The sequence below is a fragment of the Pomacea canaliculata genome, linkage group LG8 (genome assembly GCF_003073045.1).
Source record: "Pomacea canaliculata isolate SZHN2017 linkage group LG8, ASM307304v1, whole genome shotgun sequence".
In the NCBI taxonomy this organism is placed as follows: domain Eukaryota; kingdom Metazoa; phylum Mollusca; class Gastropoda; order Architaenioglossa; family Ampullariidae; genus Pomacea; species Pomacea canaliculata.
The window spans coordinates 10,109,878-10,129,444 of record NC_037597.1 but is presented as its reverse complement, the minus strand read 5'-3'; the positions used below and the strand labels follow the sequence as shown (position 1 = coordinate 10,129,444).

Sequence of the window (19,567 nt, the reverse complement as noted above, 5' to 3'; positions counted from 1 at the left end):
AACTTATTGTCTGTGGTCCTGACCGCGATCCTTGTTTCCGCAAGCTGGGTCACTCCTTCATTTTAACATTTTAACTTCAGGTTAATTGAAGAGCTGAGCAGATCACATCTGCTGGAAGAAATTCTTTCCTCGACTTCCTTTCAGCAAGACAACGAAAACATGTGAGAACTCGTTCCAGCAAGCGCAGGTAATCCCATGAGAGCAAATGAGGAGATTTGCGGCGTGTTTACCACCAAACCCTTTGGTGATGGACAACTGCCATTGATTGTAACTGCATAAGGATCAGAGGGACGACAGGAAACAGCACGATCTGGTTGTTGTCATGGAAAAACTAATGGTGGAAACTGCTCATCGATTTATTGATGGAACAGCGGCTTCATTCAAGGACAGATTACGCAGGTGCTCTTTCTCCCAAAATTGTTTTCTGGAAAAAATCATCACGACCACATCGATTTTTGTTTAACGCAGATGAAACGCGAGTTCAAAAATTCGGACACGCACATCATTGTTAGTAACCCTGACACTTCTCTGACCTTTCTTATCCTGCTGCATACAAATAAAGAAGAAATAAGTAAAAGAGGATGTTATTCATTTCCTTTCATTTCCCCCTCTCTCTCTCTTTACAAGTTCTCAGACTTCTAGTTCCCTCCTTCCTCCTTCTTTGTCCTACTTTTTCTCTTTCCCACCCTTATCTTTCATTACCCCCTCCTGTTACGGTTGCTGTGAGATTCAAGTGAACATCATCAGCAGACGACTCTGACGAACACACCTCATCGTGCATCGCTCCCATGGTGTCGTTATCTTGTGATTTGCGCAACATTCTCCCCAAGAGTCGTCAATAGAGAAAACTCGGTGAGTCACCGAAAACTCGCTGAGCCTCCATACGACATGGACTGCTTAGTGGACACCATCCTCCCGGTGCTATGTGACCATCCTTCAAGTGTGCATGATGCACGCTCACAGCTGTGCCCAAGGGTCGCACAAAACTCAAGTTGTTCTTTCTACAGTTGGTCAGTAGTCTGTACAATGACGAGCTTTAGAAACGACTGGGATTGAAATGCTGCCTTCAATTATTTAGTTATGGAAGGAAAAGTCAGCTATAAAGGAATTTACAACATTACTGTTGATTGTGTAATCTCAACATGAGATGAAGTTTCACTTCTGTAACTACTGACAGTTATATCTCCAAGCATTGACCATCGGCAATTTAACCGACAAAATTGTTAAGCTTTCAGAAATTTGTTTTTCAGCTTTGTACTTTGGCTATAATGTGTTAACAGTTGTGAAATATCAGTTAGCATTTGCATGAATCCAGGCCTCAGACCCTGCTTGTTGTAAATAACAAGGGAATACATCTATGTGCGCTCAACACATAAGCACTCACACACACCAACGCACGCACGCGCGTGCACACGTCAGATATCTGCGCCGTCTGCTGTCACGTGTATTCAGTGACCTGTGGTAGTGTCTACATCTCCAATGTGCGATTACTGTCACATCCAAGAACAATCGGATCCTTTGTAAATTTATTTTGCAGAAGGGAAAGTTGTTGAAACCTAGAGTAAAACCAATCTGTAGTTTATTTCTCCGACTATCTTGTTCCAGGAGTTCATGCCTCACACACTGTCTCAGAATTACTTGCACAAACTTTTACAAACATTATAACTCCTGCTAACTCACCCCAAAATTTTAACTAATAGTCTTGATATCTTTCTTACTTTGCAACCCCCTAAAATACTACTGTGTTCAATAAAATATCATTTGCCTTGTCGAAATCGCAGGTTTAGTCGATAAACTGAACAGGGCGAGTGCCCAAACGCAGATCACCTGTACAAAGGTCAGAAGTAAGGTTTATTGACTGCTTTAAATTTTAAACATTTCAACCAAGTACAGTCAGATACAAGTACAAATACAGATAATAGTGACATTACAGGCTCAGGCACACATCACCTGTAGGTGCACCACCACACACCACCACACAGGTGCAGCAGATACAGACAGAAACACAGATACAGACACAATCCAGATGCACAAACACAGAGACAGACATACAGACACAAACATATATTCAGATAGAGACAGACACGGGAAGAAAAATATACATATATACAGATAGTGACACAAATACCGATCCCGACACAGAGACATGGTCAGTCCATTGTCCCTTGACCGGTACCTGTCGTTTGGGCATCACATGGATAGACGGGGCAGCTGGCAGACCGCCATATTGTCTACTGTGGCGACATGGTCAGCAGGTCGTGTACAGGACCTGTGGTGTTCGTAAGTCAGTTCTTACTGTCTTCGATGGCTGAGATCTTGTGCTGATCTGTCTTAGCGAGGGTCTTTAGCAGTTGATAGGCTTTCTTGCTGTCCCTCGTGTCATTCCATCCTCTCTGTCCCGGCATTGGCTCTCCATCCAGTTCTCCCTAGCTGCCTTCATCCCTTTCATAATGGCACAGAGTCAAGGTGCATAGAGAGCGACTCAGAAAGAGAGAGACAAGTATATCACGGTACAGAAAAACAAAAGCAGAGATAGGCACAGTTACAAATGTATACAAAGACAGTTTATTGCAGTTTAACTAGGTTTGTCCTGAACCTCGGCACGGAATCAGCTTATACACTGTCTCCCTGAACCTGGAGCCCATCTTGAGGTACACAAAGAAGTTGAGCGAGGAGTTGATCATGCGCAGGAAGGAAATGGCGGTCCACAGGACGGAGGTCATGTTGGCGTACTTGCCGTCGTAGCTGAGGTCTTTGACGAGGAAGATGGCGATCTGCACCATGACGTTGGGAGTCAGACAGACGATGAAGAGGAGGGAAGTGACGATGAGCATCTTGGTGAGGGCCACTTCCTTGACAGAGTGGCCTGACTTGACCTGCGCCTGTGGGGCCGTGCGGCGGCGTGAGGTTGTTGTTGGCGCTGTGCAGCCGCCACGCCGCTGCATGCCGCACCTTGACCGTCGTCACTGCCGTGGCAATCACGTTGATGACGAGGATGATGATTGGGAAAGCCGTAGCGTAGATGAAGATGTCGATGATATCCAAGATTCTCTTGTTGTCCAGGTAGTATCTGGTTATGAACGGACAGTTGGAGAGAACGCTTTTAAATCCCGGATTCGTTGGGAAAAGAAAGGACAGGTGGACTAGTGTAAAAGCTCGGATAAACAAAATCTTAGTGATAGTTTGCAAGTGTCTTAGTGATTTTTCCAACCTGTCTTAAAGCATCTAACATTAATGAAATGAGCGTACACAACAACAGGATAATCTTGTCAGTCTTTATGACTGAAGCAATGAATGACTTCTAGCAATGTAAACCTTAGCCGGGTGGAACTTGTCTACCTTTCATTATAGCATGTGGATGGATGATCCTACAAGTAAGACCTGATCCTAGTGCATTTCTTAAATCCATTTGTTTAAGTTATTTCTCGCTACTTTTTTTTTCATTTAACCCACGCGACTTTTACAGAAATATCTCTCTCCGGAATGAGTACAAGAGAAAATAGTTCTTATGGTGGCTGGAATCTTATTGTATGCTCATATGATTGTTACTCACTCAGTGAAGTATGTCGACTTCCCGCTGTCACTGATTGCTGGTCCCTTCGTGCAAAGACTGACATACTTGTGACCAGCCACAGCGCACATTCCGCCCACGAGGATGAAGCAGACGACAGCGATGATGGCGGCCATGGTGGAGGTCTTGAGGTATCTTTGTGCCTTGAAGGGGCTGACCACGCAGAAACACCGCTCACACGTGATCACGGTCGACACGAACTGCGAGGCCCATGTGAATCCTGTCAGACCTGTGATGGTGAAAAGGTAGGTGATGTGGAGGAGGAGGTAGATAAATTCTCGATGTGTTACCAGACGATTCGTATGCTGAGCGCGTTTTCTGGGGAGGGGGTGTTTCTAAGATTCTTGTTCTTTTGTTCGAATGGCACATGCTTGTCATGTTTATATTTAGCCAAAGAAAATGTATCAAAGAACATATTTTAATGTGGGCCCTCATTTTGACACTTGATAAGCCATAAGCCTTAGAACAAACAAGTGTGTGTCTTACCCACAAGATATCGAATGATAAAGTTGGTGCAGGCGATGAGTTTTCTGTACCCTTCTTCCACGGACTGGAGAAAGATGATTGTGATGGTGAGGAGGTCGACCAAGGCCAGGGCGAAGAGACAGACGTTGATTCGGTCGCGCAGTCCCAGTCGGTAGAAGACCGCGATGCACAGAATGTTGCAGGGGGCGCCCACGATATACAGCAGAGGAATGAGGCCGACAGAGTTGACAGTCACGATCCAGAACTCCATCTGCATCCAAAATGAGAGAGGACAAGATTGTAACGATTGTACAAAATGTTACACGGTGGTGACATGTTTCAAGTGCCAAGTATCAAATGTTGATCTTAATATAAAACTGTCACATCACATGCATCTTAGTTTTTGGTTTATTGTACAATTTTTTCTGGTTAGAGCTGTTGTCGTCGGCCGTTAATTATGTAAGCAGTATCCTGAGCTATACCAGGGCCTTATTATTTTGTCGTAGAACAAATGTTGATGATATGATTATGTGTTCTCTCAATCAGGTTTGCAAAGTATTAGACATAATTTGGTTTTCTCCGTCTACATACTTGATCATACAGTATACATCGAGTTAAAATCTTTAAACAACTAAGACCTAAACTCCTTCATAATGTTAAATATGAAAAGTATGATAACTGGAATAAATGTGAAAATGCTCTTGGGTCTGCGTTGTGTCATCAGTCTGATGACTCTTTAGAAATGACTGGCAGTTGTGTTCTGATGCTGTGAAGTAAAGACAAAGCTTTTGTGCAAATTTCTAGTACAAACTTCTCCGCTTTTTTTCCTCCTTTGTTATTCTCTTGTTTTTTTCTTTTTTTGTTTTTTTTCTTTTGTTCTTTCCTTTATTTATTTACTTCATCTTTCTGACTGTCGTCTTTCTTCGTCTAATACACACATACATAGAGTTTACCGTGGGACTTATAATGTTATCTGGATTATCCCAAGGATTGAAGTCCTTCGTCTGCAACACTTGACAAGCTCCCTGCACGGTCGTGTCCTCACACAACAGGTTGAGAGAATCGTTCACCACGGAAGTCGTGACGATGACGTCAGCACTTCCTGTGGTGCTCGTCACCAGGTGTGCTCCTGTCTCCATACTCAAGGAGTGATGTAAGTTCACGTTCGTCCATGTATTTCTTTCTAGAATCTGTGCCATGATGACGAACCCTGATGTAGACGTCGTTGTGGTGCAACCTGAGATCACTGGCGACACCTGGCGGCGAAGACAGACCTGCCCATGTCCTGCGCAGGCGTCGTTGTCGGCCTTTTATCTGACGTCTACAGCACTTGTGATTGGCTGTTTTATCCACAGCTAATCAGGGATACACTGATCGATTCACTCCCTTCCTCCCTCCCTCTCTACTGTTTACTCCCTTTGTCCCGCTTGTCCTTGGTTTCTTAAAAACGATTGCTTGACCCCGATACTTTGTACCCTTCTTTGAGTACTTGTTTGATACTCTGTACCCTTATTCTTTGATACTTGGTTTGGATAAACGAGAAAAACATGAATAGAGCAGGTGACTGATTTAAAGATCTACCCGATCTGTGACGCACATCAAGCTCAAGGACTTCTTTCATATCACATTAATGCCTCGAACACGAATCTCGAGAAATTAAACAAAAACGATTTCCTCGCCTGTTCAAATCTCCACTTTGTTCCGACCCCGTGTGTGACGTCAGTAACGGTGGAGTCATGGCTGACCACAGCATGGCTGATTTCAGTTGCCCGCAAAATACCGAAACTCGAAAGTCCGAGCGCAGATATGCAACTAATGAGCCGAGGTTAAATACAGCACAACACAGTGATGGAATAAGTGTTCACATGTTCCTACAGGATTCACAGTTGAGAAGACAATGGATCAAACTGAAAGTGCGTGTGTGTGTGAGAGAGAAAGAGTAGGGGGGGGGAATTTATATGATGTGAAAGACTAAAGGCTAAATATCTCAATATCATGAAAGACTGAAAAATACCGAATCTTGAATCTTTATTGAACCCTTGTTGTTTCTCAGATCATCATCAAGACCATCTTCCGGTTTGTTTCACGCTTTTCAGGTTTTACTTGGAACATAGACACTTGTCTATCGACATCTTCTATTCAGACGCCTTCCCCGTCCTGATTTTGATCGTCGTCATCTGCACAACATCCTTGACCGTGCACCGGATCTTCATCGCCGCCTCTTGGCGCATGACAGCCAGGAAGGCTGCAGGTGCCGAAAGGTCAGCGAGTGCAAAAGCGAGAGTCCGCTGACTTGCCCAGTAGGGAAATCACTGACTAAAATGTTGATAGCAACATCTGTTTACTTTATTGTCTGCCTGCTGCCCAACATCGTGTACCAGTTGGTCGTCTTTGTGGTCCCAGGCTTCAGTTACAGCGGCAAGTACTACTGTACGGCGTCCTGTGGGAGTTCATTGCCCTCTTCCGTATGATGAACTGCTCTTTGAATTTTATAATTTATTATCGCATGGGTTCCAAGTTTACAGCAACTCTTCGTCAGATTTTGTCTGTTTGTAGCACTGAAAAGCCATTCAGTGACAAGGTTCAAAAGTTCAGCCGTAGGATGGTTACATAGCTGGTAGACGGACAACGAACGTCTTTCAAGCTTGTTAGGATGCTAAATCACAATTTTAAAACTAAAGTAATGTAAAGTTAACAAATTGTTGATGACACAGTTACGATAAAACGCGAGAGAGATAGTAATCACGGGGCTAAAGAGACGATAGCGATGTGTCAGAGAAACGATGAAAGCTACCACGATACCCACTACAACCACGACCTACACAACAACAGTGACAACGCAGACCATCACTACGACTTATACAATGACTACAGTGACAACACAATCACCACGATGAGAACCACTAGGGATACATTACTGATCACCACCGGGACACAACGAGAAGAGACCGATGAGCATATAAATCATAAAAACATACACAAGAATATAGAGAGCTTTGTGTGAACACATCTCAGAACATGGAGGAGGAAGCAAAGAAAACTGACCTAAACGTCAACAGAAAGAAGACTATAATTATGAGAATAAACAACAAGCAGAACTCCCAAGAGAACATCCTGGAAACAGACCACTTCACGTATCTGGTGAGCATCGTCAACAAGGATGGTGGAGCAGATGATGACATCAAAAGGCTCATCAACAAGGCCAGACATGCTTTCAACAGCCTACGCTCCATCTGGAACTCCCGAGCATTATCCTTCCGCAGCAAGACCCGCATCTTCAACACCACTGTGAAGGCAGTCCTGCTGTATGGTTCTGAAACCTGGAGAGTAACAAACACCATCAACAACAAGCTCCAGACCTTTACCAACCGATGAGGCACAGAACCGGGTCCGCTAGACAGGTGTTGTTGCGGCTTTATACTCCTCCAGGAGGAGCAAGGAATCAATTAAATTTACTATGAGCTTTTTTGTCGAAGATCAGTCCTTTACTGCCGAAATTCTTTTGTTTCCCATTCTGGTGGGTGTGGTGTGCTGTGATGTGTGTGTGTGTGAGAGAGAGATTCCGACGCCTTATCAGTCTGTCTACAAATAAAAAGGATGAACTGATAAATCTTTATTTAAAAGGTTTTTTTTTTCAACGCTTTTTCCTGTCAACGTGTCATTAAACGAGAAATCCCTATAATAGTGTTCCCATAAACAGTAGGTAAAACGACAGTCTACACCACCTACAAAATAGGAGACACACACACAGACACACACGCAGACACACGCACACACACACACGCACACACACACGCACACACACGCACACGCGCGCGAGCATGTCGAGTAAATATTATTTATTCTGAACAAAAAGAAAACCAAATATAGGCCTTGCTCTTAAAAAAATCTATTAAAGTGAGCAGAAAAGGAATGAAAATGTTAAACACAGAGAGCTTGTTAAAATAAATCCATAGCATCTGTGCAATTTGTTTTTTACCAGAACCTTTTCGCTCTTCACTTTCCTATTTTCAGAAAACTGAAATTCTGTTAATAGCGGACGATCTTGAAATCGTGGTGTATATAAGTGAACACATCCTGTCACAACTGAGCTCAATTTTCATTTTCAGGCGGGTTTTACGAAGTTTCTCACCAGGTAAGACAGGCTTCATACCTATAAACGGTCATCAAGTCTAACTGAGAATTCTAACCATTTTTCTTTACCTTAATTCTCTTTTCGTACGAAAACATCTGGACTCTCTAACATGTGTGTCGACGATGCCTAAGACAGTTTTCTACGTTAACATGGATTACTTAGGGAAAGTAGAATCCTATTTAATGATAGTGTTAGACCGGATTGTCTGTAGTAGCTAAGGCAGACCGACGACATTGTAAAGGCGTTCAATGTATTCAACAAGTATTTGTTTGCTGGCAAGTACTCGCGCGCGAACTTATTTTGAAGATAAAGATTTTGTAGAAAAGCGATAATTTTATGTCTGGTACTTTCGCCACGAAATAAAACTCTCGCTGTAGGCAAACAAACATTACTGGTTTATAATGACAATCATGATTGTGATGGTGATGTCCATGTGCGTGTGTTGGGTGAGAGGTCGTCAGAATCATACATGGATACAATGCTAGATACAATTTACAGTTTAAGTGCTGCAATGTTTAGCGTGAACACGAGAAGATACATTTCACATCCTTTTTTTTTTTTTTTTGACAGAAGGTAACTGAGCCCGAAGACTGATGCATCAAGAATACAGATGACATGTATAGCTTTACCGTAGCAGCCGAAGTAAATGAGGGAAACAAAAGCATGTGGCAAACGACTTTGGAACCGATTGATGCACCCGGAGATTTCTTTAGCGATGAGGTAATTAGTTATGTGCTTTGTTTGTATCATTGAAATGATGTTGGTGAGTTTTAACCTGTCAAGATACACTCCATAGAAAGGGACACAGTTTCACTTTATGTTGCTTCGATCCAACTTCCTGTGCAGTTCAAAATAAGGTGTGAGCTGATTTTAATGTCTTCCTCATGTTGAATGAGCAAATAATTGTTTATGACGAAAACGATTCTATAATTATAGTTTTACAGACGATTACCTGGATTTTAATCATGTTTGTGCAGTTTGTTTGGATTATGGCAGGTGTGTTTGTGCTCATGATGGAACTGTGTGCATGACTACAGACCTTCTTTCTCTACCTTCGTCTGTTTCATCTTTCTTTTGCAAAATGTTATTAATAAACTTGACACTAAGAGAAAAAATTATGGGAGGGATCTATCGTTGTCTGTCTTTAACCCATTTCTGTATTCTTTGCTTCATAGTCCAAAGTCATTGCTGTTCATGTAACAGGGTCTTGTTTCAGGTGCAGTCTTGGGTAAGAACTATAATACCCGGGGTGGTTACACCAACCCTCTTCTTATTCGGCGCTCCGGCAAACATCGTGTGCGCCATGGTGTTCTACAAGCAGAGTCTGAAGGAGAGAATCAATGTTTGTCTGTTTGCTTTAGCTCTGACAGACTTCATCGCCCTCACTGTAGACTTTCTTCTGGCAGCGGAACACATCTACAGAACCTTCATTGCACCTTCTACAATTCTGCTGGAATGCTTAGTAGGTATGTTAAGTATACAGTCTTTTCTTAAATGACCTGAAATTTATATGAGAAATAAAGCTGCACTCATACATTTGTATAGTATTAGCTGTGAAATTACTCGTCAAAACTGATCTGGGGAGGTTATATCGAATTCGTCCGTCGACAATGGCAAAAACCTTGAGTGTATTTCACTCTTTCTTCAACTCTTCCCTTGTTCCCTTGCTTTCAAACACTCCAAATATGTACGTGTATTCAACAAAAGTCTTTATCGTCTGATTAAACTTTCTGCCACCTAAAAACAAAATTCCTGGTCTGCCACCATTGTATTCTCTTGACAGTTGAAGCACCCATACTTAAATCATTATGCCATCATTAATGTTTTATAATTTTCCATTCATAGAGATATTGTTACCTCGAGATATTTCTTGCCACATCTTACCCTTTGCCTGCTCATTTAATGATATAGGTGCAGCTACGCAAAAAAAGACGTTTCTTTGTAGTCATAATATAATTTTTTTAACAGGTCTGACAGGCTTCGTGTTCGCCTCCCAGTTCCTGTCCTGTGTGATCGCGTGTGAGCGGTGTTTCTGTGTGGTCAGCCCCTTCAAGGCGCAGAAATACCTCAAGACGTCCACCATGGCGGCCATTGTTCTGCTCTCGTGCTGTGTAATCGTGGGTGGTCTGTGTGTCATTGCTGGCTACAAACATACAAGTGTGTTAAACTTTGACCCTGTCACCAATCACACCGTCAAGGTTTTCGGCTATACACAGTAGGTAAAGTAAATGATAGTTACAGTAGAGTGAGAATAATGAAGGGGTAATACTTGTAAAACTTTCAACTTCTCAGGTGAGCGTTGAAGAGTTTTTTTAAAAAAATAAATCTTGTCTAAAACGGGCTTAAGACCGCAGGGAAATTTAGATGTTGTAGTGTTGGGAGGCGGGGGATTTTAATGTCCAAAATTTCACTAAAAAAAAAAGCGAATCGTGACACAAAGAACAATCGGAGGCATTGGTTTTGTTACTAAAGTGAACTTCGACTTGACATTGTGTTGAGTTAGATTAATTGACTACTTCAGGACGAACTAACAAGATGGAGTCAGTCTGTAGTAGTAATCTGACATCTGACATCTGTCGTAACTACTTCGACAGACGTTGGTGCTCGTCCAATAAATTACGACTAATGTGTTATCCCACAAAATAATGACATTTTTCTGTCAAGATCAGCCTCAGTGAGTGACTAGATATCAAAATGTTTACACTTATTGACATGCTACCAGATACGACGGATCCCACTGGTTACTGACATTATTTAAATGGCAGACGCACGTGAAGATAAGACACTGGTTCGACAAATACAGATACCTATCTGAGAGCTCCGATATTCAATATGCTCATGCAAACGGCTTTTTATTGACCTGATGAGTACTGACACTAACCGACAGGTAAGCATTACTGGCCTGACAAATCACAGGTTTGTACAATAGAAGTTTACAACCTTGCTGTCGGTCACAAATACTTACACTAAAATTAAAAGACCACCGAACTTTCTCCAATATCACGTGACAAACAACAGTTCTTCACTTTTCAGGTTTTACCTGGACCACAAGAGGTGTTTGATCCCATTGACACCTTCGTGTACGCCACTGCCTTTCCCATCGTCATCCTGGTTGTCATTGTGTTCGTGACATCAGTCACAGTCTGTAAAATTTACATGGCAGTTACCTGGCGACAAAGTCTTGGACCCTCAACCACAGCAACAAAAGCCTCCACTTCAAAGCCAGACCCCTCGAGACTGTCGAGCAAGGAACTAGCTCTGACCAAAATGTTGATAGCAGTCTCTGTGCTCTTCATTGTGTGTCTGATGCCCAACGCTTTGTATCGAATCACTTATTTTCTCGTCTCGGAATTTAATTACGCTGGTCGCTTCAAGAACTTGAGTTCTGTGCTCTGGGAGATAGTGGTGCTTTGCCGGGTGATAAACTGCTCTATGAACTTTCTTGTTTATTACTGCATGGGTTCCAGATTTAGAACAACTCTTCACGATATTTGTACGTGTAAAACTGCTGTAAATGCTTTAACATAATTTCAAAATTTTCCCCAAAAGAGAACCGTTAATTGCTTACCAAAGTGCGGTTTTAAATAATTGACTAAGCTCAGCTCAGTTAGTAACATACAATATGTACATAGAAAAGTAGAAAAATTGTTATGGATAGGTCAAGATATAGTACGGCTGGCGCCAAATGATGAGGGGAAAAAGCAAATGAAAACGTTTACAAATATGAAAGGAATATATTCACAACTTAAATAATTGATAAAAAAAATAGTACTTAACTTTGTGTTATCATTCTCGCATTTTTTTCTTTAAAGCCGTGTATCAATTTGATCTCCAACGCAGCGTCAAGCGGCCTATAATGCACGATTTAATGCCTTTATAAGTTAACGGGAGACAATTCTTACCAATATAATACCTGACCGAAAAGAGGATTTTCTCCCTTGATCCCTTATCTAATCTCCACTGTCCTCGTAAATTCACGCGGTACAGTTATGTAGCGAGCTCTGTGTTTCTGTATTTACAGAAAATTTAGCAAATCAAATAAGGCGTTACTGTGTAAACTATGGGCCATTAGCCTGCTTTTGTTTTCGAGATACATGTCTACAAACATCATTTGACGTTTAATGTCATCATTATAAACAGCCAAGGCTGCAACCAATGGGAGATTGAAGCCATCTGTGACAATTAGAATGTCTTGAGAGGAGGACCGTCCTGCAGTGTAGTGGTGACAACACTCGCGGTGAGAAACTCAGGGATCAGTTCTCATCTCGGGACACTGTATGTGACAACTGTCCGCAGGGTTGGTCGTCACTGGTTTTCTCCATCGCCCTCTTCCCCATAGTGCGAATCACCTCAAGGTGGAAGCACTTCCTTACTTAAGAAACCAACCAAATTAAAAACCTCTCCCCTTTAATGGGAGAGCTGGGACCATGTGTGGCCATGAGAACGTTTTGTGAGGGCGAGAAGCACATTTCATCCATACGACGATCGAACTGGTTTTAATTAAAACCCATAACGGATTCACATTGTTAAATTGTAGACTGAATTGTGTGGAGTCGGGACACTTGTTTGTTCCGTTATTACTAATAGCATTATTTCAGGTGTTCCTTTGTCAACAAACTGACTTAACAGACGCCTCTTGCCCTAAGTCAATCATCAACAGCTGTTGGTGTTTATGCTGAATCACAAACAGCTTCTAACGGTTGTGCTGATGTAGAGCGTTGGCTCTAACGGTTTAACCTGTTGACAGTCTGTCGGACTCACCCTGAATAACTTTTGCGACTGGAGGGTTTCCCTTTTCCCGATATCTCTCTGTTATTCCTCCCCTTATTCTTCCTCCTGTTCCCACTTGCCTTCCATACCTGTTTGATTGTCTTCAATGCTATGTTAGATTTACAATATCTTTTTATTAATTTCCTATCTTTACAGTTCTCTGTGGGCTTGTGTTCATCATGTTTATTTTACTAACAATAATGAAGAAGAAGAAGAAGTACTAGTAGAAGAAGAAGAAGATGATGATGATGACGACGACGATGATGATGGTGACGACGACGACGATGCAATTTCCATGTAGAGTTGATTACTTTTCAGTTGCAGGGAAGACTCGACGAGAGGACAGGGATGAATCCTTCAAAACCTCTCTTTAGAGCAATAATAAAATAAACGCGTGTGACGTGTAGATGGTCATAAGACACCGGAACATGTACATGTGTTGTGCATAACTCAGCTGCATACGGAGATGTGTACATTCAGTAATAGTTCGCTATGACATGACACCTTGGCACCAAGGTTCCGTTGAAGGCGGTCGAAGCCATGGCAAACAGAAGAAATCATGGGTAACTAACGTGAAGGAGTGGACCAGCTATTCTCTAGGGGACCTCAGGCAGACAGAGGACCAGCCCTGCTGTTGTGAGTTCACCACTACTGCCTTCCATCAGACCTCCCCTACGACTGGTCTGTGCATGTAGCATATGTTTAGCCTTGGCATGATCTAGCCTTAATTACTATTCACAGAACTTAGTTTCTGGCGGTGTAAAACACCAATCGAGCCCACCTCCCCTCCGACTGGTGCGCAAAAATGATATGGACCCACTTTTGGGACGAACTGAACTGAGCTAAATCAGTGTGAAGTAAGCTGAAATGCGGAAATAATAATTAAACAAAACGATTAAAAATAAGTAAGCTTTATAGCAACGGGAGAAATAACATCTTTAGTCAAGATATACATGTAATTGGTAGTCATGTACGAAGGTTTATATGACGTGTGTGAAAGACATGAAATGCCATTACCTGTTTCAAGATTTGATGTGTAATGTTTTTGTTTATATAGATCTGTATACAACGCTAACTTCAGAACTGTTTAAAATACAACCTTAACTGTATGTATAGGAAACAATATTTAAACTTGTCGGCCAGACTAAAAGGAGCTAAATGTTGTTTATTATGTCAAAAGATGTTGAAAAGTGAAACTAAAAAACCAAGTTTTCGACGTAAATAAATCCTTGATGGTTATTGACTTCACTGCTACTTATAAATCAGGGTGCCATACGGGTGTTAAGGTGACAATTCAATGACTAATACTCAGGGTCTAAAGCTTGCAGATTGTGTAAGTTAATACTATTTCCAAAACTTGTGAGTAAAGGCTAGCGCTCACCAAAAATCGCTGGAAAGAGGCCTGAGAAATATTCTGTTAATGTTTTTATCTTAATCACACCTGAATTTGTCAAGACACAGTCACAAACACATCGTCAGTCGTATTCTTATCCAGCACAATGCTAACAACTGATAGTGAAGATAGTTCTTCATGCTCGAAATAGCCACCAAAATAAACAAAAAATAAAATAAAATAAAATTGAGGGTTACACGGGAATACGTGTGTATAAATAACTAGTAAATTTTGCATGCAGCTAAGTTTTGACCTCAATAAACATGAATAAATTTGTCTAATGTTATAGCATTATATTTTTAGCTGTAAAAAGTCATTATCAGTTGTAATCATAAAATGAAAAAGCAGTTCTGCAAATTCACTATCTATCAATAAAAAAATTACACTAGTTTGTCTTAGACAAACGCACATAAGAAATCTGTTTATATTTTATCAACAATAATACATAGGGAAAAATTAACTCAAATGCATCCACTTAATAAAAGAATAAATAATAACACAAAGTAGACATCAATGACCCTGACTGTTGCCTATTACATTTTGATCGGGAGAAGATTTACTGACCAGTACTGAATAGTCTGTCAAGTGAATTTAGTTTGAGCCATTTTAATATTTTTTAACTAGCTGAAGCTTCCAAATAAATATCAGCAATTTTGCATGACTGGTCACGCCTGAAGAAATTGTCTCAACGATTTTCAGCTTGCAAGGAAGTATGGAATGTTTTGTAATTCACAGAAGGTATCTTAGTCTATACAGAAAAGTCTTTCTGTGGTATGAGCAATTGGCCAGCACTTGATTCCACACAAACTATTCTTGTCCTCTTGGACTGAAACTAAAACACCTCACTTACTGAATGTAGTAAAGAGTGTGAGATTCTTCTTGTTAAAGAACTCTTTTATATTGTTTTTTTTAAAATGAAAGTTATCCTTGTGACAACATATTTGAAATTAAATAAAATGACAACACACATCTTGTTTGCCTCCACTTGTTCACTATGGAGTGCAACATACTTATGTGATCTGAAGAAAAAGCATGCAGAAGAATGTCCAAGCTCTGTAGACTGTTGTCTTTTTCTCTTTTTCTCGCCTGTAATCTTCATTATATCTAATGATAATCAGAACAGGTACATAAGGGCTGGAAGCATTGCACAATCCTATAGCTTATGTATGAGATGAGAAGATAACCTGTTACCTGTGATCTCTAGCTACTACTTGAGGCCGTTCCCTGTGGCTGGGGAGAACAATGGGCTGTAGCTATGGATTGGAGGTAAGGCAAATCTCAGCTTTAGTCAAATACCTCGGGTTTGTTATGACGAGCTTTGTGCATCGAGTGTCAGGACTAAACCTCTACAGAGATATAGTCTATTGTCCAGTCTTGAGGTTAAAACTGATCTCACCCCTCAGCCATGCGCCCTGATGCCGCCAGGAAGCCAAAAACAGTAAAAAAAAAACCCACAAAAACCAAAAAAAAAAAAAAAAAAAAAAACAACAAAAAAAAGCAAACCAACCCCAAACAAATAAAAAAAAACCAGTCAAACGCAGGGTCATACACAACAAACGCCTTATGAACAACTGCCAAAAGAAAACCCAACAAAGGTGTAAAGAAATCAAGAGGTTTTTTGACTCCTGCCAGAGCTTGGGGCTGTAAACTGAAATATGTAAGATTACAATACATGGCATAGTTTCAACAACATTGCAATAACTTTAATTATTTTCTTCAAACGCCCTCCTCTCCTTACTGGAGAAAAGAATTTCAGACGAGAGAGTGTGGGAGGGAGGGAGGGAGACGGAGCCGAACAAATGTTTCATATCGACATCTGTCTTCAGTGTATTGTTGTACAAACATCGATGCACTTTCTCAAAAAGGAACGAAATTAGTCTAATCAGAAAGTAGAACTGTTACGAGTAGATATGTAAATATCAGCAGCTCCTTATATTGGATTTTAAGAATTTTTTGCTGTGAAAATAAGCATGACTAAGTAAAGTAGTTTTATAGACCAGCGCCAGCATCCGTACACACTTATAAACTTACACAATTATTGACTAACATGTCAACCAAGAAATTCTAGAGCAAGAAGCAGCTACAAGGATTTTATTGTAAATGGACATCAATTTTTCTACAAATTTTTTATTTCCGTATTGGAAAGAGCATCAAATTTTACGCTAAACCACTTTTTTCAACGGACGTGAAGCAGATCATTATTAGAAACAAGCACAGAGACAAAGATCTTAAAAGTAGGATTCCTATTAAAACAAATTAAATGATGGAAGACAAAATTGTAAAAATATATCAAATATATTATCTTACAAATATTTATCTGATCGACATAAGCTAATCTATAAACTACTTAATAATTGCGCTCTGGAATAAATAAATTGGCATCTGATCTCATCTGTCGTTCCTGATGTAGTTCAGGACAGTGTCTCATGGAGTTTAGTTATTCAACATTTATGTTCCACCAAGCATTGACAACGTGTGTCTGTGTGTGTGTTTGTTTGTGTGTTTGAAGGAAGAGTAAGCATAATTCACAGCGCATACTACGGGTCCATACACCGCAGTTTTCTTCATTGTAAGCTGGTAATGATGAGTTTCTCGATCCTCTAAGTGCATCTTATACATACCTTGTTCTGTTGATTCTACAGGACAGCACCCATGTTTAGAGCATGTTGAGGACTGTTTCACTTCAAGAAATAATGTTGAGCAGCGCCCAGCAGACAACGACGTGGGATGAAGGAGACTTTCCAATCGTGTCTCTCTCCTACCATGATCACGTGCCAGCAGGATGCCTTCTCGGGCGGTCAGATGGATACAAACCGTGGGACAACCCAGGTGACCTCATCAGCCACAAGGTAGACCAGCTAGCAAGCTGTGATGTAGACAGGTGTGCAAACTGTGATGTAGACAGGTGTGCAAACGGTAATGTAGACTGGTGGCAAGCTGTGATGTAGACTGGTGTGCAAGATGTGATGTAGACTGGTGGCAAGCTGTGATGTAGACAGGTGTGCAAGCTGTGATGTAGACAGGTGTGCAAACCGCAATGTTGTTCAAATGAAAATAGCCGTTATAGAGGGAGGGGGACACTCATCCCTACATTATTTCTGGCTTGTGGAAAACACATTATGAACGTTCTTTTGACATTTTCTTTCTCACAGACTGAGTTTTGGATCCGAAGTCTCCTCTCCTCCACCCTCACTCCTCTTCTCTTCATCTTCGGGTTCCCAGCTAACATCCTTAACGCCGTCGTCTTCTATCGACAAGGACTAAGGGAGAGAATCAACTTGTGTCTGTTCATACTGTCGTTGGCAGACCTGGTGGCCATCACAGTGCAGTTTCTCCTCAATATAGAGATGGCTTATAGAAATCTGTTTAATGTCGAGTCTAACTTCTTCCTGCAGTATTTAGTGGGTAAGTACAGTAAGTTGTTATTGGTAAGCTTTTCATAAATTACTTTTTTTCCCTAAAGGAACGCGTGCCTTTTCCTGCATGAAAACGGACACTATGTTAGTGGTAGTTGAAATATCTCGACATCGGAAGAACTGTGATAATATATCCTGTGGTACGAGCCTGAAGTCCATGCTGGCAAAGTCTATCATTTTCACAGTCACATAAGTTGCCTTTGACAGTCGCGTTTAAAGTCACTCGACGATTTGCAAGAAGGCGTCCTCAAGTGTACTGACTATGAGCTGCTTTCTACACGTGATTTTAATAAACCATTCTTCTGTAACTCTAACTTTATGAGCGAAAGGAATAACGCATTTTATAAGGAACGACGATATTTGTTACTATGTAATATTTTGAAACTAATTATCTTATACCGAACCATTTTTGTGGAAATGCAGTTAGTATTTAGCGAGGTCGGAAGAACCTTACAATTATCACTAACCTACAGGTGTTTTTTTTAATCGTTTTAACAGGGTTAACCGGGTTCAATTGGGTCTCTCAGTTCCTGACCTGCGTGATCTCGTGTGAGCGGTGTTTCTGTGTGTTCAGTCCCTTGAAGGCGCAGAAATATCTCAAGACGTCCACCATGGCCTGGGTCATCTTGGTTACAAGTGTATTTCTAGTGGGCGGTATAACTCTTACTGCTGGCTTCGCCTTTACATTCACCTGTGTGTTTGATCCGGTGACTAACCAGACGAGTAAAGTACAAACATTCACAAAGTGAGTATAATTGAACCCAACATCTGTCTGTCTTTCTGTCTGCCTGTCTGTCTGTCTGTCTGCCTGCCTGCCTGCCTGCCTACCTGTCTGTGGGAACTAGAGGCGTGATCGATGCCAGTAGCAGCATCAACCGTAGCTGTAGCATTACAGACTGTACAGCATTTCAATTCAACAATACTCTAGGACTCTATTACTCTAGAAATCTAGTTCACAGAAACCGAAAGTGCTGTCATTCGATGTGTGTGTGTGTACACTCTGTTTGCAGTTTCTACCTGGACAACAAATTCGCATTCCAGATCATCGACGTCATTATTTACTCAGTTCTCTTTACTATCGTCCTTCTGTTCGTCATGATCATCACCACTGTTCTCACTATCATCAAGCTCTACCAAGCCGCTCGCTGGCGTCAACAGAACGCAGCAGTGTCCGTTAAGACATCATCGGAGACGACGAAAACAACGAAAGATCCTTCTCAACTTTCAAGTAAAGAAGAGGCAATAACTAAAATGCTTGTTGTCGCATCCATCTTATTTATCGTTTGTCTGTCGCCAGTGGTGATGGTTCAAATCTCTGTGTTCGCTGTCAGCGAGCTGAGTTATTCTGGACGTTACTATAACACTATATCCGTCCTGTGGGAAACTATTAACCAACTTCGCATGGTGAACTGCTCCCTCAACTTCATCATTTACTACCGCATGGGGTCTCGCTTTCGCAGCACACTCAGAGAAATACTGCGGTGTAAATATGACTAGTTAATTAAATGGTTAGGGAGCAAGAGGATATTTTATTTGTTTTCTTCTTATGGGCATAGTATTGTCTGTATATCTAACTGTTCATCATGAACTGAATCAACAGATGGCTTACAGTGGGAATAATTACTTAATTTGCATGTATGGAAAAGCCATACCCTACTTGCAAATACGAGCTGAGGTTGATAAGAAGGAGCCCGCCTATCTCCTACCAATTTCTGGTTTGTGAAAATGAGCAGCGAAAATGACTAAAAGAATTTTTCTTTCAAATAATCGAAAAAGGAACAAGAACCCGAAGGATCACTAACCTACCTTGTTTCTCA

General features: G+C 41.2%; 1 protein-coding gene across 1 annotated transcript in view; it reads right to left on the bottom strand.

The window, feature by feature from the left end:
* Window positions 1-2,306: 2,306 nt before the first annotated feature.
* Window positions 2,307-19,567, bottom strand: part of LOC112571230 — a 37,933-nt gene continuing 20,672 nt past the window's right edge. The window contains exons 2-4 of the mRNA XM_025250098.1: window positions 4,058-4,307; window positions 3,554-3,800; window positions 2,307-3,070 (exon numbers count right to left, since the gene is read on the bottom strand). Of these exons, the coding sequence (XP_025105883.1) occupies window positions 2,614-3,070; window positions 3,554-3,800; window positions 4,058-4,307 (954 nt within the window). The 3' untranslated portion in view covers window positions 2,307-2,613. The remainder of the gene's footprint in view (window positions 3,071-3,553; window positions 3,801-4,057; window positions 4,308-19,567) is intronic.